The sequence below is a fragment of the Camelus ferus genome, chromosome 5, assembly GCF_009834535.1.
Source record: "Camelus ferus isolate YT-003-E chromosome 5, BCGSAC_Cfer_1.0, whole genome shotgun sequence".
Taxonomy (NCBI): domain Eukaryota; kingdom Metazoa; phylum Chordata; class Mammalia; order Artiodactyla; family Camelidae; genus Camelus; species Camelus ferus.
Window position 1 is genome coordinate 89,807,117 of NC_045700.1, and position 25,522 is coordinate 89,832,638.

Here is a 25,522-nt window from a genome sequence, read left to right on the forward strand (position 1 = left end):
AAAACTCACAGGATGCAGCTAAAACTATTCTCAGAGATAAATACTAGCCCCAACAGCTTGAATCGTTTTTTGGATAGGAAACTAACTAAATGAAAAAAACAGTCAACTTGAGCATTTAGAAAAAAAGAACAAAAAAGTCATACAGAAATCAAGAAAACTTTTATAAAGATAAAAGCAGAAGCAAATGAGTTAGAAGGGAGGAAATCAATAAACTGAATAGCTGGTTTCTTGGCGGGGCAAGGGAGTAAAGAGTGATCTAAACAATTCATAGATCTCTGATAATGGTGATCGAGAAAAAAGACTCAAATGATCATAACTAGAAATATGAAGGCATTATAAGCCTAGATAGAGAAGAAAGAAAAAACAAGAAGAAATGACCTTATCACCTGTGTGCTAATCAGTTTAAAAACCTTGATGTAGTTGGCAATTTGGGGGCAAAATATAATTTACCACAATTGATACAAGGGTTGACATAAGAAGTATTGATTAGACCAACAAACATGAAAGAAATTGAGAATGTTCTCAAAGAATTACTCAGACCAGCATATTTTAAATTTCAAGGAAGAGGTAATTCCCATACTCAGTAAATAATTTCAGAACATAAGACAATAATGATAAAGTTCTGCTATAAAACTAGTTTACCCAAATACCAATACAAATGTAGCACAAAAGAGAAAAACTATTACTCAAATTCACATAGGAATATAGATGCAAACATCTGACTTAAAATATTACCAGGTAGAACTCATTATATTAATATTATAAATCATTATTTCACTAAGTCAGATTTACCAAAGAACTGTAAGACCATTTCAATGTTAGGCAATGTGTTAATACTGTGTATTACATCATTAAAGCAAAAATGAAAAGCCATCTGATTATATCAATAGACAGCTTTTCCACAAAAGTCATTTAGATGAAAGAGATGATTGAAGGATACTTCTTACGAAGGATAAAGAGTAACTTGTTTACGTTAATGGCCAATTTTGCATTAAATGGTTAAAAAAGAAGAAGAAGAAGCATTCTTGTTGAAACCGGACACTTGCCAAACACCCAGAAGTTTCAGATGATGTGTTAGACAATTAACAGAAACAAGAAATAAGATAGTCCCCAAATCAATAATACAAACGGAAGACTTAATCAATAAATGATGTTGAGACATATCAGTGAACAATTTAGGGGTAAAAATCCACTTTTAGATCCTCATCTCACACCAAATAATAAAAAAAATTCCAAATTCATTAATGAGTTAAATTTCAAAAGAATTAAACCAAGCTGGATGAATCTATAAAAGCCAGTGAAGGGAAGAAAAAGCTCTTCATCGACTTAGAATGATTGAAAAGCAAAAGAATCAGAAAATAGGATGAGTTTGATGCATAAAATTAGACATTTTTTTGTTAAAAATTTTAATATCAAATAATACAGTGGAGGAAAGAAAATACCACAAATAGGCTAGAGAAATGATGCTCCTCCTCTGTGAAGAGTATAAAAAAATGTGGACTATCAAGACCCACAAGAGACAAACAGGCAAAGGACACAAATAGCTCCCATCAGAGTATTTAAGCAGCGGTAAAATTTTTCTTATATAATCTAAAGAAGAAGCTGGTAAATGTTCCATAAAGCAGTCACAGACATGCTGGTGTATGTACAAATGAGTACCTAAATTTGGGGATTTGATATATTACAATAGAAATTTTATTAGTCTTTCACAGTGATTCGGAATATTTACCTTAAGTAAAGTATGTAAAAGAAGGAAAAATATGTGTACAGAATTATGCTCACTCTAACATTTTTTTTTTCTGATAGCAAAAAATACACAAATCCATTTAAATGTCAACAAGAGCTTAATTTCACTATGGTAAATCTACTCAATGGAAAAATTTTTCTGACTACTTTATGTTTATGCTGACTACGTTAAGTGAAAAAAAAAACCCCCACAAACTACAGAATTATACATTCAGAATGATTTTTTAAAAAACCCACGCATAGGGAAAAAAACCTAGAAAAAAATTTCCATATGCCAAATATTGATTGCGGTCTAACAGTTAGATGGTGAGTGATTTTTTAATCTTTTATTTTTGCCTCTCTCTCTTTTGTGTGTGTAGTTTTTAAATTAGTGATACTACGAAAACATTTTTAATTCTTTTAGATGTATTAAATGCTGTGGGAAAAGAAGAAAAATGAGAATAGCGTTTGATTTTCCCTTAAAAGAAGCAACGTGCATATGTGTTTGAGGCACTGCGGGGGCGGAAAGGTCTGCACAGAACTTACAGAAACGCGTTGCACTAACTGATGCTCAGCTGATAAGGCATAAATCTTGCCAGTCAAAGATTTCAACCTGTAACGTCAGAGGGACTTGGGAATAAAGCATGAAGTGACAGAATTGGACAGGTGAAAAAGCAAGTGTCACCCAAGGGACCAGAAAACAGCTGCAAGAACCTGATCCATGATAAAAAGAAAAGTTTCATCTGTCCGCAGGTCAGCCATCACATCATCAAAATTTTGCATAACTTAAGGAGGAAAGGACAGTATAAAAGACTCGAAATGCCATATGGACAATGGAGAGTGGGTGAAGGGGAGGGAAGGGGTTTGAATATAATTTTCCCAAAGTTTAGAGCACTGTTAATAGAAACCGTTAATGTAGCCGTTAAACCTAACTATTATCTAAATTGGATATTTAGGTTAAATTGCCTTGTCTATTTTAAAGGGACGAAAGGAAAATTCACAATAGAAACTGAAAGTGAAAAAACTGCGATGTCTCAAAACAGAAAGCAGAGGGACCACCCCATGGAGGTTTAGACAAATGTAGCAATTATAATAGAATTATAATACTCCCTAATTATAATTATATTAATTATAATACTTCCTATGAAAAGAGAATTCATTAAAAAACAAAACAAAACCCAACCATCTTGTGCCAATACGAAATAAAGAAAACAAAAAGGCATAGACAGAGTCAAATGATAGGATAACCTATGAATTGTCAGGCACACAGAACACTAGAAAAGTAGGAAATATGACCAAGTAATTATTTTTAGCTAAAAAGAATTGAGAGAGCAACACAGAGACCCCACAAAAGTAAAAATTATGATAAACAATTAAACATAAAATTTATATTCCAATGAGCATCACAAAGAAGTCCATACTGGGAACAAGCAGAAATGCAAAATGAAATAGAAATAGGAACATAACTGTAGATAGAGCGCTTAATGCTCCCTCCCTTAGAATAGCATCAATCAAGTAGACAGAAATTTAGAGCTCTCAATAGCTTGATTAACAAGGTAGAACTAGCAGAAAAGTGGGGACTAAATCATAAATCAGGGGGATGCACTCTCTCTGGGAGAGGACGAGGGTCTTTGACCAAATTCATCTCATTCCGGGGTCCAGACAAGGACTCCAAGGCAATGGCAACTCTACCCGTCTGTTCTCAGACCCATCTGCTGCAGCAGATAAGGAAACACCGCTGCCTGCTGCAGCTCTGTGATATCAACGACACATAATAGGCGTTTTTATGCATTCTGTTAAGTAGCCTCTTAAATAATGTGAGTCAAAGATGAAATCAGAAGTATATTTCTGAAATACTGAATAAGAGCAAATATTTATACCCAAAACACAGATGCAGTCACAGCTTAAAGGAAAATGAGAATTCCTAAGTGTTGTTGTAAACAGAAAAGACAGTGAGATATAAGGTAAATCGGGCTACATGCAGACAATCTGGAAGAGGAACATAGGGCGACATGTGACAAGTGGCCCTTGCACTGCTCTGATCAACCACGGGCTAGAGGCTCTCTGTCTGCAGGGGCTGCATGTGGAGGGGCTGGGAAGCCACAATGCAGGAAAACATAAGAACTAGAGTTGTTCATAATCTATAAAAACAGTAGACAGCCTAGCATCACCAAGGCTCAAGACAAGCTCCACTGCATGACTCCATGGGGTCATAAAAGGAACAAGATCCAGGTGCTTAGAAAGCAGAACTGTCTTGCTACCGGAAGTCAGAGAGCAGACCAAACAGTCATGTAGTGAGTTCCCTGTTCCTAGAGGTAAACAAGCAAAGGTGATATATCTGTCTATCCAGAATGTTGTCAAGGGAATTCACACCTATGAAGGGCTTCTTTTCTTTTCTTTTAAACTCTGTAATAGAATATTCTGTCAATATATTGTTTTCTAAAGTTTAGTGAAGAGGAGAGAAAACATCTCGTGCAGGAAAAGGGACTGGACTGAGAGTCCAGAGGCCCCTGCTCTGCTCCTGAATGTCTCTAGCTGTGGGGTCTCTGTCTGGCGTCTCTCAACCAAACAGCACTGCTCAGCCCTGGGGGCCAGGAGCCTGTGGCCTCACCAAGGGGCTGTTTCCTGCCAGCTCGGCTCCAGTCAGGGCTGTGATTCCTGTAGCTGTCAGTGCCCAGTCTGCCCACACCTTCAAGGAACCAACGTCCCACTCAAGGCAGCCCCGATCCCGTGTCTGCACAGCAGGGGCATCTAAACCCAGCTGTGTGGCTCAGACCAAGCCAGCTTTCCTTCCTGGAAGTCCTGGATTTTCCAGAAAACAACAGCAACGGGGAAAATGCAACCTGATTAAGAAGGTGCCCTCTTCTCTTGTGCTGCCAAGCCCCTCACCAGCACAGAGCACTGTGGTGTGAGTCACCTCAGAGTCGGGAGGGCCAGCCTGGGGCTGAGCAGAGTTGGTATCGCCTGAGATTGTCGTTTGAGGAGGAACACTCTCTGGGACCAGGTTCCTTATCTAAAATCCCAGTGTCCTGTAGGGTGCAGTGGTGAATGCCATGATTAGATTATAAAGATTTACTTGGATGCCATTATCTGCTACTAATACCATAGTGTGAATAAATTCATCGGTTGATGCCTGAGTTGGGCTTCTGAAGGACACAATGCAAGAAAGGACAGGACACAGTGGGGACAGAGCACATAGACAGAATCTCTGAGAGTCCAGAATTTTGTGGTAGTTGCACCCCAAGCTTGGTGGGGCTGGAGAAGGGCTGGGGGAGGACGGGACCAGCTCAAGGACTTGAGGTGTGGCTAGCTCTGTGCTAAGTGCTCTACGGAGGATACTCAGTACATTCCTGAGACTTGTGATAATAATGCCCATTTTACAGATGAGAATAGTGAGGCTCACAAAAGCTAAAGAGTCTACTTGAGGTCAAACAGGTAGTGAGGGTCCTTGCTGGAACTCACATGCTGAGTTTCTCCTCTATCTTTCCCCCACCCCGGTCCCCCACCAGCATCATCAGCAAGAGTGCCTAGTGTGTCCCAGAGCCCCCGGCATTTCCTCACTCCTTTGAGTGCCTGACACCACCTAACATGGTCTGATCCCCTCAGACTCACCTCTTCTCCTAAAAACCCCATCCCTTCCTTCAAATGTCCACTTCCCTTTTCCCCCTGCATCCTCTGATGTGATTTCCCTGCTGTGGCTGAGTGGGGCTTTTAACGATCATACATATGCCGCTGGGGTGAATGTCCTTGCCATCTTTAGCAACCCTGGGACAAGGACCATGCCTCTCACCCTTATACCACCGTGCCTCCCATAAAACAAGCCCTCGAGAAGGACTTACTAATTGAAAGGGGGACTGAATGAATGACCTGGTCTGTGGCAGCTCCAGAATGACAGGTGTTTCCTGTGGAGCTGGGACAGCCGGTCAGACCCGAGAGCCCCGAGCCTTCCACGGGGCTCCAGGTGCACTGTGCACACCCCTGCCCCCGCTCCCTGCCCCAGCTCCCTGCCCCAGGAGCACAAAGCCTAGCACAGGCCAGTCCTGCAGACTTCCTGACCTCCTGTCCTCCACCCTAACTCTCAAGAAAGATCTAGAATCTCCAGGGCTCTCCGTGCTGCCCTATCTCCCCTCCCAACCTCTCCAAGAGACACTTGGTGAGGGGTCGAGAATAATCTAGTCATAATATGTAAAAGTAGCCAAAGCTTCCTGGGTGCTTACTGGGGGTAAGTACTTCCATCAATTACTGCTCTCAAGAGCCCCTTGAGGAAGAAACTATTATTGCTCCCATTCCCCAGAGAGATACACTGAGGCCGGGGAAGTTCCACAGATGGCAAGTGCCTGGTCTGGGTTCCCAAGCATGACCCCACCCTGCTGCAAGCACCTTCCTCAGGGGCTGCAGGGTGATTCCTAGAGTTTGTGATCTTGGGCTCTGGGTGGTTTCCTGGCCAGACTCCGGGGGAGCAGGCAGCAGGGCCAGTGGACGGCAGTGTCACGCAATCCGAGCTCCCCTGGGGAAGACTCCTGGGCCGCCTTCAGTGAGGTTTCCCCTCCCTGGCAAGATGCAACCCTGAGTCAAATCAGGAGGAAGCTGAGGGTTTGTAGAAAATGTCACCTGTAACTGGGGACAAACCAGCCCTCCGCCGCCGCTGCTGCTGCCACGGAGGCTGTCAGGGGCTGCTGCTGTCCCTGCCTTCTGGGAAGGCCCGCCGTCGGGGCAGGTGTGGGCAGAGCCCACGCCGCGAAGACCCGGCTGACCTCAGGAAAGTCACCCGCCGTCCACCAGAGCAAGGTCAGTGCGTGGCTCTGTGCGTTGGTTTTTCTAAGCGGCCCGGGGGCTGTTACCTGTTGGGGGTCCGGTACAGCTGAGCGAGCTGTGCAATGTCATTTCTCCTCCCAGCTTGGTCACCAGCCTGCTCTGGGGAGTCACTTCCCTCTCTGGGGTTCAGCTTCCTCGTCGGTGAAATGAGGGGGTGGGACCAGACGCTCTTCAAATGACTCCGCATCAGCCTCATCTGGCCAAAGGGTTCCTTCTCTTGGGTCTGGAGGAGGGTTCCATTAGGGGTCCCTCCCCCTAAGTGGAACTAGAGTGTGGCCTGGGGGGCATGTTGCCAGGAAGAGTCTTTACGTCCTGTGCCCTCTCAGAGGGTCTGCACGCACCCTCAGCTTCCAGAAGAAAAGCCAAAGCCACTGGCTGAGCCAAGGCCCAGGAAGTCTTGGGGAGAGAAGGAGGCATCTCATGCAGCGGACGGCTGGCGCCTGGCATCCCGCAGGGACAGCCGGAGCCCAAGAAGGGCTGTCGTGGCTCCCAGTGCTTCTAGGGTTTAGGAGTCAGAACTGCTGCCCACAAAAAGGGAGGTGGTGCTGGATGCCTTCATATTTTAGGGCTCTTGGGCTAGGAAGGCCTCAGGGCCCAGCCCAGGGCGGGGACCCCCTCAGCCCCTGCATGGTCTGCGGGGGTGCCCGGCTCTGCTGCTCCTCGGCTCTGGATTCTCAACCCCAGGCCTGCACAGTGATCTGGGTCAGCCTTGGGCTGCGTTGTTCCTGTGGGCCCTGCGGGCAGAGATTTCCCCAGCAAGGCCCATTTTCAGGGCAGGGAGAGCCGGGACTCGCCTGTGGGCCCTGGGTGGCTCTCTGCAGGGAACTCATGCAGGTTCCAGACATTCAGGAAAGTCTGGGCTGAAACGCAGTCTGGCAGATTCCACTCCTGGGCCCAGGAGGGGCGAGGAGATCGCATTAGAGACTGAGGCACGGGCTGTTTTCACAGGCCTGGCCTGCTGTGACTTTCAGGCACCCACAGGAATAGAAACTCTCCAAGGTGGGTCTGGTGATTCACCCCAGCACACGCACGGACTCTGTAAAGAACAGCTTGGTGTGACTGTGGGGAAGTCCCCGGGCCCTCCAGAGCACGGGATCCCCATCATCTGGTGAAGAGCTCGGCACAACTATGTCAGTTTTTAGACCCTGTCTCCCATCTGATCAAACCTGCGCTTGGATGAAGGGTAGAACCCAATTTACTCCCTGCCCTGGGCCACGGAAACTCACGTCGGCCTAGGCTCAGGGGCAGGGCTCAGGACAGTGTGTCCCCAGACAAGGCCGCCCCAGGCCTCTGGCCCAATCTAAGTCACGGTGAGGTGGCCAGGCCAGGCCAGGCCACCCCAGGTACGGCTGCAGGAGGCCAGGAGCCTGTGGGGAAGGTAGTGGGGAGGAGACAGGCAGGTGTCCAGGGCCCGCAGTGAGGGAGCCCCGGGAAGGGGTCAGCAGAGGGAGACTCACCGCTCAGCCCCTCCTCAAAGGGAGCCTCAGCCACCTCCCCGTCTGGCTGTCTTCTTTTTTAAAATAAATATTTTCTTTGTACTTTATTGCTGCTTTTTATTTTAAAATTTGAGTACATGCACATGGTTCAAATACCAACGTAAACATGCAGTGAAATGTCTGTGCCGACACTGCCTCCAAATCCAGTACCCACCTACCCTCATGGTACCACTGATTGCAGCTTCTTTCAGAGGTTCTGGACCAGCACATCCATATGTGGGTCTTTATTTTCTCCCTTTTAATGCAAACACACGTCATATTCCACTTCCCTTTCTTGAAGAGCCTTGCTAATAACTCTTATCCGGGGAGTGATGGTGGACTCCTGGCTGGGGAATGTGAGGTCCAGAGAAACCCAGTGTGCTTGCTTACAAGGGGTGGGCCAGGCAGGGTTGGCCCAGGGCTGACACATGGCTCAGGCCTCTGCATCCCGCTCCTCTCCTACCCCCCACCCCTGCCGCAGCGCTGGGGAGTCATTAATATGAAGACTTTTCCCCAGAAGGTTTCCCTTAAACCGCCCAGAACCAGCCACCCGAGTCCTGCCCCGCCTCTCACCATCCAGAGCAAATCAGAGGCTTTGGGAGCCTGGGTGGGTTCCTGCCTGAGCTATTACCTCCATCCTCACCGCATCCCTGGGCAGCACCTGAGCTCCAGGAATCACTCCTTGTAGGGTGAGGAACCAGCCATTCTGACTGCATCTGCCAAGGAGCCACTCCCCAGCACCTGGGGAGTCACCATACCTCTCCTGATGCTGCTTTATTTGCTCCTTTAGCTCATGGAGCATCCCCTCCAGGGGGAAGACTTGCCTACCCACCAGGGGACACTGCAGGGTGTAAGTGCTGGGCCAGAGCCTGGAGGATGCCCCCCACCCCTGCCCAGGGAAGCTGCTCAGGGAACAGGGGCGAGGAGCAAGGTGCAGGAGGAAGATGCTAGAGGCACAGAGAACAGCAGAAGTGCAGACACGAGGTGAAGAGTGTGGTGTTCGGCGGGGGTCCAGGGGTTTCTCTGCACAGCTGGAGGCCAGGGGAATGGCAAGAGCTGAGGCTGGGGGCTGGCCAGACAGGAGCAGGGGCGGGGATGCTCAGGGGCCCCAGGGAATGTACGCTCTGGCCCAGAATGTCATTCAGGAAGCTGCTTGATAAAACAGAAACATCTGGCATAGTACAGAGCCTTTCTTCTAACACCCATCCAAATCAGGACCAGCTACATGGAATGGGGCCATTCAAGGTCTAGACATAGGACAGACCCACTCGGGCAGCAGGGTCAGGGTGGGGTGAGGGCAATAGCAGTAAAGGAAGAAATCAGGAAGGGGAGGGGGTGTTGGCGTGTCTGAGGGAAGGGCCACCATCTTCTGAGGCAGCCTGATTCCAACAAGAGACACAGAAGGGCCGAGCTCAGTAGCCAGCCCCCAGGTAGCTGCTTTGTGAACTTGGCTCACTGCCTAACTTCTGTAATCCCAGTCACACACTCATTCAATCAACAAACATCTGTTGATCATCTACTCTGCACCGGGCAGTGGTGGTCAAGACAGACCACAGCACTGTCTCAGAAACAGTTTTCAGGAGTCAGCGCGCAGCAGGGGTCAGAGCACCCAGCAGGGGTCTGGCTCTCAATGACCCTGAGACCCTTCGGCCCCCACTGACGTTAGGTCTGCCTCAAGGGTTTCTTAGAAAAAACAGGGAAAGCAGCAACATGGAGAATGGAACCTTCGTGATGGAAGAGGGTGGAGTTCCCAGAAGTCAGAGGTGGCTTCACCGGGTCGGGGCAGGGGGGGAGAGCAGGAGAAACTGAGGACAGAGAGACAGGGAGAGGGAGGAGGCTGTCGCCCCCTTTGTCCCCTCCTGCCCCTTGCTCCAAACCTCTAGGCTCTGCCACAGTTCTGTCCCCAAGCCCGGTCCATGCGTTTAGCTTGCCTGGCTCAGTCCACTGGAGCACGGATGAGGCCCTTCCCAAGGGTCTGAGCCAAGTCCCCAAGGACCCCCCGCCCACCTGGCCCTCTAGTTGTGGCAAAGACAGCTGAACCCTAACAGCACCTACGGGGCCTGTGAGTGTCCAGCCTCCTTGGAAGTGGGCACGTGGGCGGGTGACGGCATCAAGGTCACGACACTTACTATCAAGGCAGGATGAAGTAGAACATGCCAGGGGCAGCAGCCTTTAAAATTCACCCCTTCCCCTCCCACACATCCCTTCCGGCTCTCACTGGAAATGCACTGTGAGGTTAAGGCAGAAAGTTCTGGATGCTCAAACATCCGGGTGTGGGCTTTCTTTGGTTCCTGTCATGACTCTGGCCATGTTTTCAGAGCTCCCGGCTCCCCACAATGGTCCTCCCCATAACTGCTTATGGCCCTAACGGGAGCCTGCAGGAGTCAGACAAGGCGGTCTTCAAGCCAGACACCGAAATTCCACAGCATCAGAGGGGCTCTTCACCACGAAGGTGATAAAGACCACAAGATTCTATAAACGATGGACATCCAAAGCTTCCCCTTCATCTGAAGGCAGAGGAGGGAAGGTTCTGTGATTTATTTAAGCAGGGCCGGAACTTCCAAATTAACACCACTGGCTTTGGTGTCCAGATTCTCCAAGGCCCTTTGGAGGGCTGGCCCTTAAGGGGGCAGTGTCCTGGGCTGAACCATCCAGGGAGCTCCCTGGCCTTTCCATCTCTGGTCTGGAAACCAGAGCCCCCGGCTCCCCTCCTGCCTGGGCCCAAGGGGCTCCTTGACACCGACCCCAGCTACACTTGTACATTTCCTGGGGACATGACGGGGTAGGGGAATGGTGGACCCTTTCGGAATATTTCTTTCCTCTTCATGTTTCCTGTTGCATGAAGTGTACTCTGTCCTTAGCCCACGTGTCCATTGGGAACATAATAATCCCTTTCACACTTTAGTTATGAAATCTGTCCTACTTATTTTTTGTGATTTCTCCTCACTTCATTCTTTCCCAACCCTCCCCAACTTCCACACATTTTTCTTTGTTTTGCTGCATGAAAAAGTTGTTAATTTGGGTGTAAGAGTATGTCCTTTTGTTCCCATGAATTGTCTGTAGCATTTTAATAATGAGTACACCTTCAGTGCGCCACGACTAGAGTAAGCATGGTATTCAGTTCCTTCCTGGAAATCTTTGAATTGATTTTTATTTAAAAAATTTTTTATCCTGGGTAGAAGGATAAAAAAGCTTCTCCAATACCGAGGTCGGCAGGTTCCTCTAAGGATGCCCTTTGTCCCCTGTCCCTCTAAGGACGTCCTATTCTCATGCCCTTTGTCCCCAGAGCTTCTTGCCCCAGCTCTGGTGCCCTCCAACTCTGCTCCATCAAGTATGCCCCCGGTCACTCCTCACTCCTGACTCAGTCTCCAATCGGGACACCCCATCCCTCAAGGAGACGCCACAGATGCCACCATTTATATGGTGAGTCCTGAGGATCAGCCTGTGGGCTACACGCTTATAAAATCAGTTCATCCTCCAACCAAACTCTGAAGCGTATACTCTCATTAGCCTCATTTACAGGTGAAGAAACAGCAAGGTCGACTCACGAGCCCGCATGTGCGCCTGGAGCACAGTTGGACCCAACCATCGAGCCGCGAGTCCAGATGTGTACCTGCCAGGCCGGGAGCTGCGTACACACCTGCGCCACCTCATCGCATCCTCACAGAGCCCACGAGGCAGGGCCTGTGAGCAATTCCATTTTATGGGTGCAGGAAACAGAGTCATTGAGAAGTTCAACAGCTTACCCATGATGACCCAGTTATTAAGAAGCTGAGCTGCAACAAAAACCACACCTGCCTGACTCCCAAGGCCCCAAGGTAACTGCTGCTCTAACCGCCTTTCTATTTCCATGTTCTGCTCTCACAGTGTGACTTCCTCCTACTGTCACCTCCTGCTTTTGGGCCCCATCATCCCACAGGCACGTGGTGGGGTCCCTCAGCCCCTGAAAGCTCCTCTTTCCCTCTACCTCCCTCCCCGCTCTGAGGTGGAGCCCCAGCCCTCCATCCCCTGCCTCTCCACTGCCCAGTTCATCCCCAGCCTGGGCCAGGCCCCATTCCTGCTCCACTCCGCCCCCCGGGCCACTGAGCCCACAGAAAGCGCTCCATTGGGCAAAGGGAGACACTCAAAATGGTGATCTTGAAGCACCAGCACCCCTTCCTGCCTCTCCAGTGTCTTTCTAAGCCCTCCCCTAGGTCCCCACCAGCCACAGATGCCTTTGCCTCCAACTTCACAGAGAAAATCTGGCTTATCAGGCATGCACCTCGGGTCCTAGCCCTCACCCAGCCAACCACCACAAGATGTTTCTGCTGCTTAGAGAAACTCACCTCCCACCTTCGCCCACCTCACCCGTCTCCTTTGGGAACCTGCGCCATCAAGTTGTCACTGTTGTTTATGAGCGATGTCCACAGAGCAGAGAAAATGTTAGAGCATGTCACAAGAATAAAACTGCATTGCCTACTTATTGGTTTTGGAGATAGAAAATTACTCACAAATTGGATGGATATTTGTTCTGTAATCTAAGGTGATCAGAAGTCTCAATTTACATATGATATGATTTTTAAATTACAGAGATTTCTGTAAAGGAACGTTAACTTCTGTTACATAATACACACAGTGCTATATGCATGGAAAGCTATTACAGAAGGAAAAGTTTTCAGTGCTCGTTAAAATAATTGGATCTACAACTCTTCTAAATGAAAAGAACATGGGCATGAATATTCATGAGATGAAAGCACAGAGGCCTCGACTAAACAGCACTTCAAAGTTCTCAACTCAAGAAGGTGTTGATACAAGGACAGTCTCCACATGGGGCTGCAGGTCTCCTGGGTCCTCGTCTTCCCGCCCAGATGCATCTGCAGCTGCGATGTCTTGCTTAGTCCCACCCTCCATCCTGGTCCAGGACTCCTCATCCCGTTTTCTGATCCCATCACTTCCCAGTCTCCTGCACAAAAAAAGCACACCTTGCTCTGGCCCAAGCCCGGTCTCTGATGGCTTCCTTCCAGACCTTGGTTTCCTCATCTCTGCTATGGGCACAGTTGTGCTGCAGGCGGGACCTCCAGCCAACTTACTCTCTCTAGAATGATCTGATCCTAAGGTCTGAGGAAACAGAGGCAGACAGGCCCCCAGGTCCTGCCCTGCCAGTCCCGATGCCCCACCATCTTCCTTGGCTGCCTGGCCTCCCTCTCTGCTCTTCTCTCCTCTTATGTCCTGGACTCCCCTTCTGGCCTTTCTCTGGCATCCAGCCACCTGGGCAGACTGCTCACCTATCCCTACACCTTTCCTGCCCAGTAACCTCATCTTGCCATCTCCCTACCTTTGGGTCATTTTGCAAACTGTCCCAGGGGCCTGGTGCCCCTTCCAGTGAGCACTCAGACCTCTCAGAGTTTCATGAGTCAGGCACCTGCTGGGCCCAAGGAGCAGGAGATGGTGGGCAGCCTCCGTCTCCACAGTGAGTTCTCAGCCATCTGGGGGTCTGGCCTGTGTCACCCGGTAAGAACACCTCCTTGGATTGGTTCATAAGTCTAAGAAAAGGTAATCAGCTCCTTTGTGTCAACTCTCAGACCCCTCCAGGCTCTCCAAGCCACCACTGGACGGGGTGGGTGGGGTGGCTGGGTTCAGTGGCCTCAGGGCATCTCTCCCTGCAGACCCCCTCCCTTCCAGGTACCCAAAGACTGACCACTTCACTCAGAAGTGACTGTGCCCTGTGTCTGGTACGTACCCCACTCCCCACTCCCCAAACCAACCTCCAGGAGACAGCACCTGGGGGTCCCTTTGGCAGGTCAAAGGCTGCCTGCACTTGGGTGGCTGTGGCAGCAGCAGGAGGGAAGAAGCCAGGCTGTAGGAAGTCAGGGCATAAAAGCCTGCAGGAAGGAAGGGGGCCTGGGTCCTTCAGGGGAGGCATTACCAGCCTCTCCCTACCCAAGCTTGGCCTCAAAATCCCTGAGTTAGTTTTTTGAGGTCACACCTACAGCCACCGTATAGCATCCTGCCACCCTAGAAGCTCTGGGCCAGGCTCCGGTCAGCCCATCTCACCTCTACCCACCTTGGCTGCCCAAATTGTCACCTCGGGTCAGGCACTTTCCTTGTCTACCTTATAAAGTCTCCCTTTTGGGAACTAACAACTCAACTGCCTCCACGGGGCACAGGCCCTGCCTGTTTGGGGGACCTGTCACTACCCTGGCTGTTTCTCCTCTGCACCTTTAACACAAGAGGCTGACTGGGTCCCTCCTCACATGACAGAACTTGCTGGCTTCTAATGCAGCACTGGCTCTGGAATCACAAAATCTCAGTTGGCATGAGTGCCGGGACTGCTCTGGCCAGCAGCAGTGGAATGAGCTCCAAGTAAACATGTGTGGGTCCCCAGCCACACTCTCCATCCCCTGGCTCTGTCAGCTTTTTCTGCCCTGGGACCTCAGAAAGGTTAGGTCTGGGGACCAAATGTGAGGTGACCACAAACTGTGAAGAGCGCAGATCTCCCTGACATCCTCCCCCTGAGCTCTCGGTGCCGGGGAAGGTGGACACAGCCCAGAGCAGCGGGAAGACCCAGCGTTGGCCTGTCTGACCATGGTGAGTGAGACCCCCTGACGGGGTCTGATCCCTGGGCCCTACACTCCACCATCAGGGGCCTGAGTCACTTCTTGGGCAAGAGGCAGCTTCCCCTCAGGGGACATTAGTTTTCTCCCTGGGATGGGGTTCAGGTGGCTAATTGTCCTGATGGCCCAAGGCTTTGGCAGTTCTTGGGACACTGGTCTTTGAGTGTCAAAACCAGGACAGTCCCCAACAAACATGGATGAACCAGTCACTGCAGGTCGGAGAGGGGCTTTGGGGACTGGCTCCTCAAAAGAAGCCTGAGGGCTTCTCACCTTGACTCTGTCCCCCTAAGGAATGATATTGTCCTGTTGGGTTTCTGGCCCGGGGTCCCTGCTTCCACTGACTGTGTCCCGGATGCCCTGATCCACTTTGCTCCCAGGATGCGCACGTGTCCCTCCACTGGACAAATGAGCACACACAGGACCTCTTCCCTGCAGAGACACCAGGTCTCAGAGCAAACACCTGGGGTGGAGCGGGTACTTTTCCTCTCTCCCCCAGAACAGCTGGCAGGCACCCCGGTTTCAACACCACAGTGACCACATTTCCAAGAAGAGGCTCCCAGTGCCACTGGTCAGACAAAGGGGCTGTGTTACCTCAGGCCTTGCTTGTCGCCAGCATGTGGGAACGTCTGGAATGTATCAGACAAGGGGCTTCAGGTTACACGAAGCAGGCCAGTCTCAGAACCAGAGTGTGTGGTCTTGGGCCAGCGGCCACCCCCAGCCCAGCCCAGCCTCCTGTCTGGACGAGGGGCCCAGGCAGCCAGAGACGACAGGACTCCATGTCTGTTTATTATTTTCTCCATCAGGAAGTGTTTCCTCCTTAACTGGCTCCTAGGGGGCCTCAGAGGGGTAGCAGACCACCTTCCATAGAGGAGACTTTGCCTAATAATTCCGTCCCAGGGTCCAGAATAATCACACGGTGTGTCATCAGCTTCCCTCAGACATCATGGGCTCACAACCAGAACTGTGCACGCCCGCTCTGAGATGTATAGACACTCAGACACACACAGGAATGCGGACATGTACACACACACATACACGCCCAGAGACACACCCTAACCTAGAAACACACACACTCACACACAGATTCATCCAAAGAGACACATACAGAGGTACAAGCACTCACACACACACAGTACACACTCATGACACCCACACATGCTTGTGCTCCCACAGACACATGCACAGACTGAGTCACACCTAAAGACGCAGGTACTCGTCAAATCACACAAATCACAGAAACACGTAAGGAGATCTGAAATCAGAAAACCACACACACTCACACTCACACAACTTCACCTTCTCAGACAGGAGCACCCTTGAATCACCCACAGATTCTCTGCAGCAACATTGCCTCATAGCTGGTTCATGACCTCCTGTCCCCGCCCCCTCCCCCCCAGGGTCTCAGTCCTGGCCTCCCAGCCTTCCTTTTCATGATGTAGGTCAGTCAAGTCATTACGCTGTAGGCCTTAAACTTACACAGCGCTGTATGTCAATTACATCTCAGTAAAACCAGAAGAAAAAAAAAAAGAAAATGTTCTTGTAGCCTGCATTTGGAGAGTCATTAACCTAAAAATTTATCAAAGCATCTCAAACCCAATAAAAACAATTAGAGAATGAATTCTATGGAGAACAGTATATGAGAAGTGAAAAACATACTGCTTATGGAAAGTGAAATATTTAGTTAATTATGGTGTATCTTGCGTGAAAGAACTATATTAGATTTTTAGCTCTGTGGAATAGTACATAAGCTATAATATAACTTTAAGAAAATGAACTTGCCCTGATTCAAAAAAACATCACGCGGCAAAAGTTACTGCTAATTTCTCAAAATCTACAAACTATGCAGCACAGATGATGTCAGAATTACCAACAGAACAAAGTTACCAAAGAGAGCAAGATGTTTGACTCCTTTAAAAGGTGGCTAAAGTTGTTCTCACGCTAATACTTGGAGGCTGTGTAAAACGTCCCACAGAGAGCTGGCCAGGCAAGGACTTCCTGAGCTGCCACTTGAGGAAGTGAAGCTGTCGGGACGGGCTCATGTGGAATCGATTTTCTCTTAAAAAGACCATGTTATGTCATTTACTCCTCCTAAAATACGTACGTACAATCAAAGTTCTCTTTCTGTAACTGATGACAAAAAAAGTGGTTGAGCCAGCCAGCCTTGCATACCCTGATCTTTTGCTCTGGTTTTCTGTGAAATGGTTTTAACAAAAACTTTCTATGGCTTTGAGAAATATTTCCTCTTTTCTGATGATAGCTCACTTGAGGCTAAGGCAGCTTGAGTGGTACTGGGGACCCTGGAATCAGGGAGAGAATAAATGAAGATTCCCGGGACTCTTTCCACTGAATTCTGTCAGCTCTAGAAAATACAAAACTCTCTGAGAACCCCAAGCAGCAGGCAAAGGGCAGAGCTTGGACGAGGCTCCCAGAGCTCTGGGCTCTCGCTTCCGGCCACCCTCGGCGGCACTGGGGCAGCCATAAGCCTCCACGGCATCTCAGCACCTCTCTTTCATCCCGCCTTGGGCAACTGAAAGATACCATGTTGGGTGGGAGGAAATAAAGCCTCCAAGTCCAGTCATTTGCTGGCGAGAACCTTGACTCCAACCACATCTCTTCCAGGTACAGTAAACAACTCCCAGCTAAAGTAGAAAGGCCTGGCTTTTCTTAAAAGATCATTCGTGGTGCCCCCAGGTAGCACCTGTGGAGGAAGGTCAGCTACGACAGGGCTCCCACCTCCCCACGTGGCGGTGGGAAGCATCACGCACGAGGAGTCTCTTAAGAGGACAAACTTGCAAGATGGAGAGTGATGGGACTGGCCAACCATAGGCCCTCCTCACACCTTCTTCCCCAGACCTTTCATTGTCCTGCAGCCCTGTCCTGGGGCTGAGCTGAGCCTCCAAGAAGCCAGTGCTTACTTTTGCCCCCAGGGCAGGGGACTGAGGGACTCCAGGGACAAGGCTCCTTTTCCACGGCTCCAAAGACCTGAGTCATTGGTTTCGTCACTTGGATGGACATTGCAAGCTCTGTCCTTAGCCCTGTCTGAGATGCTGGTGTGGGGACGGGGGTCGGGTGGGGAGTCAGGAAGTATCAGACCTCTGGGAGAAGGTTCTTACCTGGCTCTGTGTCCTGTGCCTGGACCAGAGCCCGACAGAGGCTCCACTCGGGGTAGGAACTACCCCTGGAGAGATGGAGGGAGAGGAAGGGGGTGACTACTCAGGAAGGGTCTTCTGCAGGGTCCTCAAACTCTGCCCATTTCTCCACTTGCCCTTGGCATTAAAATTCAGAGCACAAAGTGATGGTTTCCTGGTACTGCTTTCTATTCATAATCATTTACAAACTCGAGGCCATCAGCAGGAGGGAGCCTGGCTCCCCTGGCCCATGAACCCTGGAGAAAAGGCACCAGCCGGAGGACGGTCTTCAGAGCAAAGAGCTCTCACCCATCAGGAAGGTGGATATCAAGACTGAGATGTCTGCAGGGGCCAAAAGAAAGCACAGTTCTGGACCCTGACCACTCAATGCTGTGGTGGCACCTGTCCCTACATCTTTCCTGCCCTGAAGGGAGCCTGTGCTCTGCTTCTGGGTTCTCAGGGCTCACCCGTCCCAGGACGCACCTTCCTAAGGGGACACGCTGCTGCTTTGGGGCTGCCCCAGCTAGAGCTGTCTGGCCCAGCCTGGCAGACAGAAGAGTATAAACGTGGATGCTCCCATTTCTGGCTGGTCCAGCCTTTCCTCGCTTCTGTCCTGGGTGGGAAACAGAAGGAACCCAGGCCACACTGGGGCCTGCAGGGAAGGGAGTTAAGGAGGGTGTGGGGGCCCTGAGGCCCAGGAGCGCTTCCTCCACTCCCCTCCGTGGCCCCCAGACAGCCCTCACCTCCAAGTCAACTCTCCCCCAAGTGGCTGAGAAGTCACTGTGGAGATGGGGGCTTCCTGGAGTGCTGGAGTGGCTGCCAGGCTGCCCGCAGCTGTCCGCCATCTGCGGCTCCCTGGGCCCAGCAGGTGCCTGACTCACAAAGCTCTGAGAGGCCCGGGTGTCCACCAGCAGGGTCACAAGGCCCCTGGGACCGTTTATAAAATGACCCAAAGGTGGGGAGACGGCGGGAGGAAGTGACTGGGCAGGAAAGATGTAGGGACAGGAGAGCAGTCTGCCCAGGTGGCTGAAGGCCAGAGAAGGGCCAGAAGAGGGGTCCAGGACAAAAGAAGAGAGAAGAGCAGGGAGGGAGGCCAGGCGGCCAGGGAAGAGGGTGGGGGCAGGGGTGCTGGCAGGGCAGCGGGAGCAGGGGACTCCCAGGGGCCTGTGGAGGCAGTGGGCCTTGCGGGCTCCAGACTGAGAAGGGGGCCTGCCAGTGAGAGATGGGAGCCTGGCTGGGCGAGGTGGGCGAGTGGGAGGAGGGCCAGGCCAGGGGCAGAGAGTGGGGACCTGCAGAAAGCAGGGGTGGAGGGTAGTGGGTAAGGGGGAAGAGGCCAGGGAAGAGGGAGGGGAAGGCGGTGGGCTGGGGGCAGCAGAAAAACAATGAGGCTGCTTTTTCTTCATTGTTGCCAATGATCCGGGCAAGAGCCAGACCCTGGGGTTCTGGAATCCGACTTCCGTCTGCTTCACATCCCTTAGGATTTGTCCTTGTGACCTCAAAAGCAGAGAATTCTTGAGAGAGAGGACTGGAAGCCCTGCCTGCAGCACAGCTGTGCCCCTTGTAGAGATGAGGAGACCAAGGTCTAGCCAGGGACCATCAGAGGCCATTCCTGGGTCGGAACCGGGTGTGTCTGTCCCAGGACGGGGCCCCTCTATAACCTGCCCCTGGCCATGTTAGGCCCCATCTGGCGGCCCATGAGGCAGACCCCCACCCCGCGTGGAGACTGCCTGAAAGCTTGGCTGGCTGGTGCTCTGGAGCAGCCCCCCCACCCTTCCTAGGCACATCCTCCCAGGAGCCTCTCCGTGGGAGGGTCAGGAGGCTCAGCCAGCCCCTGAGCTCGGGTGCCTGGGAGACGTTTGGGCTGAGGAGTTTCCTAGAACAAACAGCAATGCCACGAACTCCGAGCATCCCTGACCCAGATGGGCCCCGCAGCAGAGGCAGCAACGGAGAGTCGGTCAGAAAGCAAGAGCCTGGAAGGCTTCTCACCCCCGGGCTCTGTGCTGCGACCTGGTGAGCCAGGTGCTGCCCCTCCTCCCCCTGGCGTCCTCCCCAGGCCGGGGAGTGAAGACCAGGGAGAACTGGCAGGTGAGAAAGGTCTCCAGGAAGACAGAGTCCATCCGCTGCTTTCTGGAGCCCAGGAAGGATCTTGTGATGGAAAGTACCTAAGATTAGACACTGGACTGGGGCAAACCTGATATGGAAAGGGGTGAATCTGTATCCCTCCCACGTGTGACTGATTTTTCCTGGAACTTCTGTGAGCTTAGCAACAGGGACCAAGGAAACTGGGTCTCTGGGGCATTAGTGGACGTGACTTTCAAGCCCAGCTGTCCCTCATGCCTTCTCCTCTAGACGCCTCATTGTCGCCAAGCAAATGCCCAAGAGATCCTGAACCCCTTCAAGCTGCCCCTGTGTCGTACCCTCTCATACCCCCTCCATCATCTCCTTTTCATCTCTGGGCTCCCTTCTAGTGATGCTCCAGCCATGTCAGGCCAGGGCTCCTGGGTGATGTCGACCAGTGTGGCCCAGAGAAGCCCCCAAGGACCAGATGCTGACCCCACTCCCAATGTAGCATGTCCCCACATTTGTGTAGTCCTGGGGAAAGAGGAGGCAAATCCTGAGTTAACCAAGATGAGGGGCCCTCAAGACAACAATCAAGTCCTGAATTCATGGACTGAGATGTGCACCGGCCCGACCAGCATGGAGACTCAGGTCCCGGGGCAAACCCCACAAGTCTGGAGGGAAGCTCGCGGAGGGGACTGGAGGGGACTTGGATTCCAGGAACCACTGCTGGTTTATTCAGAGGGAAAGTTCTGGGGCGAGATGACTGAGACACGGCACGAGAACAAATTCTCAGAGTGAAAACTCGAGTATCATGCGTGTGGGAGCCCCTGAGAGTGGCTCAGCACCGACGTCAAGCGTGACGTTCGGCTTTAGCTGGAGCCTGAGGTGCTCTCAGGAGTGGGAAGGACACAACTGAAAGCTCTGTCACAAGTGCACATGGGGCTCTTTTTTTTTTTTTTCATGGGGCTCTTTATCATGACTCCCCAGACACGGGCCAGTGTCCCAAAGACGACATAGCAGGACCACTGCCCCTGCTCACAAAGAATCCTTCCCGATGTCTTGCAAGTGACCAGCACTGTGCTGGCCCCGCCCTGCAGATGTGGCAGGGAAGTCAGTCACGTCCCCACGACAGGCACTCACTGCCTGGTGAAGAAGGCGGATGTCTGCACACACGACGAGGCCCCCAGATCCGCCCTGTGCAACGGGAGCAGGTGTCCCCACTGTGTTGTTCTCTCTGTGCTGCTGGAACTTCATTCCTGCCCCGAACCCCAGCCTCCAAGGGTAAGGGTGTGAGCCTGCCGGCCCAGGCCTCGAGCTCGAGCTCTCCTTTGTGGTAACAAACCCCAGCCAGGGACAAAGCAGAGAGAACCCTAAAGAAGACCGGGAGGTTCAGACGAGCTGTGCAAAAGGACAGCAGGGCTTGGAGAGGGAAGCCCTTACAGACCCGCCTGGGGGGAAGGAGGATGGGGTGGTTGGGATTTGAGAAAGAAAGAAAGACACTGAAAGAGAGTAGGTGAGTTCCAGGAGGTAGCTGCCTTCTGTATGAAGTTTATTTTGAGGAGGAGTGCCAGGGAGAGGATTTCACTTACTTGCTGAACTTGAAGAATGTACCTCCCAGACACATTTCAGTTTCCTCAACAAAACAATGACATGAAAAGAGACAGAAAAAAAAAGGAAAGGAGGGGTGACTTACAGAATGCAATGCATGCCCTCATTTGAGTCCTGACCTGATTCCAATAAAGCAGCTGTGAAAAGACACTTTTGAGACAGTTGGAGAAATCTGAGTATAGATTGGGTGGTAGGTGTTATTAAAGACTGAATTTTAATTTTTTTAGCTATGACACTGAGCGGTGGTTGCATTAAAGAGTGTCCTCAACTGAAGAGCTGCACCTTGAAGTGTTAGGCTGAGATGTGCTGCGGTCAGCAGGAGTGGGTGTGGGGGAGAAATCCACGTGAGAAGGTTGGCGGAAGTTGATTATTGTGGCAGCGGGCAAGGGGTCCCCAAGGGGCAGGACGAGTTCCTGCTGCAGCCCACACTCAGCCCAGGCTGCAGCGGGGGCCAAGTTTCTGCTCTGATGAAGACAGGAGCAAGAAGGACTGGCCCATCAGACCCTTGGGGACCTCTGGGCCTATCAGGGCCATGGCAGGTGGCTGCCCAGTGTGGTTCTTCAGGTCTCTACCGAGTCTTTGAGACACTCCCCCAAATTGGAAATCAGAACATGTTAGTCACATCATATTCTAGTGAACCCCCAAAAGTAAATAAAAATTGTCCAAGGTTCATGCTGAACTTCGGTCCACTTAACCCAGTGGCAATTTTCCCATGTTTGACTTTGGTGTCTTCAATTTTCTAAGAGCCCCATCACCCTTGGCCACAATCCAGAGAGATCCATTGGCCGCCAAATCAACATTTTGAACTACCACCCGGAGCACCCGCCTGGCAGCCCACAGTTGTCTGCATCTGCCTCTCGGTCCGTATCACCCGAGTTGTGCTGGTCATAGGACTTTTACTGAGGTTAGTCCTTACGGTTCACGACGGTGAATGGAAAATGGAAAAATGAAAGTGCTGATTCTAGTGATAGGAAATGACCCTGATACAGGCCAGATGAAGACGGAAATCGTGAGGCGTGCTGAAGCAGCCAACCCAAGCCTCGGTCAGCTGCAACTGGGTTGTAAGCCGGCCACACCTGCTCCAATACGAAGGGCTAGAGCACAATCAGAGAGCTCATGCCCAGTCACAGACGGCTGCATTTCACTGCAAGGTGTGATTAGGGATTTGGTTGTATTTTCAGCTCGGGGGATTAGAACCCCTTACCCACTGGCTCTGAGTCTGTTGCTGGACTTGATGACTTCAGTGCTTGCTGTCTTTTAAGGACCACTGTGTTCAGCATCAACCAGTCTCCCCAACCGTCGCAGCCTGCACGCGGCTACCAGTGAGGGCTTCCTAAACACAGACTTGGCCCTGGTCCTGACCAGGTGGTCCTCTGCGTCCCGGCTCTCCAGCCCAGGGACTGTCCGCTAAACTACCCACCCGGTCCTGTAGTCTGTGCTCCTTCCAGGCCAAGAGCTACCCAGCATTGGGGGCCTTCCAGCTGCCCTCACCCAGCTCCTTTAAACATGGTGTGGCCCCCTGGACCTGGTTCTCTCCAAGATGTCTGGGGCTCTGCAGCTTCTTCCTTCCCTTTGTGAAGGGAAGCACAGCCCCCCACCCCCGCCACGTGGTCTGCTGTCATCTCCAGGAAAGCCTTTGATAACAGCTGTTTAACCAAAGGCTTGTCACGTCACCACTGAAAGGGCACCACGGAATGAGATGAAGCACTAAGCATCCGTCCCTGACTGGCTCCCCTCCTTCCACGCCACCCCCTCCTTCTTCCCCGACTCCAGCCCCAAGGTACCTCTCCTCTCTGCTCCTGCCTGACCGCACTGACCTGGGGGAGCAGGACAGATTAGAGAGAATTTATTTTGGCTTATTGCCAAAAAAACTGAACAAACATTAAAATAAACATGGACAAAACCCCCAAAAAGAACAGAGTGAACGCTTTGATAATCCTGCACCTGTACATCAGAAAGAACTGACTTTCCCGTGCACCCTCTGAGGCTTTGTCTGCCGCGTTTAGTCTTCTGAGACTGGCAGACACAGTGAAGAGTCTGCTTCATTATTTTCATTTTTCTCTCAGGGCCATGTATATTCTTTCCATGCTGGTACACAGTCTTCATAATTATATATATTTTTATCTATTTAACAATCTTATTGACTATATTCCCTATGCTATACATTCCATGCTCACAACTCATTTATTTTCTCACTGGAAGTTTATACTTCTAGTCTTCCTCACCTATTCCACTCATCCCCCCGCCCCCTCCCCTCTGGCAACGACTTGTTTTTTCTCTGTTATCTATGAATCTGTTCCTGTTTTGTTGTGTTCATCACTTGTTTTGTTTTTTAGAGTCCACATGTAGGTGAAATCACACGGTATTTGACTTTGACTTACTTCACTTAGCATAATACCCTCCTTGTCCATCCATGTGGTCTCCGTGTCTTGGCTGTTGTAAATAGTGCTGCCGTGAACACTGGGGTGCATGTCTCTTTTCGAATTAGAGTTTTCTCCAGATACATGCCCAGAGGTGGGATTGCTGGATCATACGGTGACTCTATTTTTAGTTTTTTAAGGAACACTCTATGTCTCTCGATTGGAGCATTTAGTCCATCTGCATTTAAAATAATTATTAACAAGGTATGTTCTTGTTGCCATTTTGTTAATAGTTTTCAGGGTTTTGTAGTTCTTTTCTGTTTCCTACTTTTACTCTCTTCTGTTGTGATCTGATGACTATCTTTAGTGTTATGTTTGGATTCCTTTCTCTTTTTTTGCATGTGCATCTAGTATAGATGAGCTTTATATATTGCAACCTAAATACTTATGTATATAGACATGATTATTTTAACTTGATGATTTCTTAAGTTTGAACACATTCTAACAACCTTGAATTTTTATTCCCCTCCCACCACATTTAATGTTTTTGACATCGTATTTTACATATTTTTCTTTTGCACATCCTTTAGTTATACCCACTATATCCTTAGTGGATGCAGATGATCTTACTACTTTCGTTTTTAACCTTCCTACTAGTTTTACAAGTGGTTGATCTGCTACCTTTATTATATATTTGGCTTTACCAATGAGATTTTTCCTTTCATGATTTTCATATTTCTAGTTGTGATCTTTTCTTTTCCACTTAGAGAAATCCCTTTAATATTTCTTGTACAGCCTCTCTTTGCTTTTGCTTCTCTGTAAAACTCTGTCTCTCAAAAACAAAACAAAACAAAAAATACACAACTATTTACTGCTCCTTCAAATCTGAATCATAGCTTTGCCAGGTAGGGTATTTCGAGTTGTAGGTTTTATCTTTTCATCACTTTAAAGATACCATGCCACTCCCTTCTGGCCAGCAAAGTTTCTGCTGAAGTCAGCTGATGGTCTCTTGAGCGTTCCTTCCCTTGTGTGTAACATGCTGTTTTTTTCTTACTGCTTTTAAGATTCTTTCTTCAGCTTTAATTTTTGTCATTTTAAGTACAATGTGTCCTGGTGTGGATCTCTGGGTTCATCTCGCTTGGGGCCTGGATTTATCTGTTTCCTTCCCCAGATTAGCGAAGTTTTCAGCTATTATGTCTTCTTATGCCCTTTTCTTTCTCTCTTCTCCTTCTGGGATCCCTAAAATGTGAATGTTAGTATGCTTGATGTTGTCATATTGGTCTCTTAAACTGTCCTCATTTTTTAAAATTCTTTTTTCTTTTTCTGTTCAGCATGGGTGATTTTCAAGACTCTGTCTTCCAGTTCGCTGATCCATTCTTGAGTGTCATCTAATCTACTGTTGATTCCTTCTAGTGTATTTTTTATTTCAGTTTTTGTTTTCAGCTCTGTTTGGTTCTTCTCTGTCTTTTCTCTTTGTTAAACTTATCACTATGTTCATCCATTTTTCTCCTGAATTCATTCAGCAGCTTTATGATCATTACCTTAATTTTTTTATTGGGTAGATTGCTTGTCTTCATTTCTCAGTTCTTCTGGGGTTTTAGCTTTCCTTCATTTGAAACATATTCCTCTGTCACCTCATTTTGTCTAATTCTCTGTTTTTATTTCTATGTATTAGGTTGGTTGGTTATGTTTCCCAATTTTTGAGAAGTGGCCTTTTGTAGGAGTCATCCTATAGGGTCTAGCAACATACTCCCTTC

The 25,522-nt window shown here is 49.9% G+C and overlaps 1 protein-coding gene across 2 annotated transcripts in view; it reads right to left on the reverse strand.

The window, feature by feature from the left end:
* Positions 1 to 25,522, reverse strand: part of GPR55 (G protein-coupled receptor 55) — a 43,190-nt gene that overhangs the window by 8,388 nt on the left and 9,280 nt on the right. The window contains exon 1 of one of the 2 annotated variants that reach the window (XM_006183277.3): positions 6,567 to 6,650. The exons of the other annotated variant lie outside the window; for it this stretch is intronic. Within the exon in view, the coding sequence (XP_006183339.2) occupies positions 6,567 to 6,609 (43 nt within the window). The 5' untranslated portion in view covers positions 6,610 to 6,650. Of the gene's footprint in view, positions 1 to 6,566; positions 6,651 to 25,522 lie in introns of those variants that run through there. 2 annotated transcript variants of the gene reach the window in all.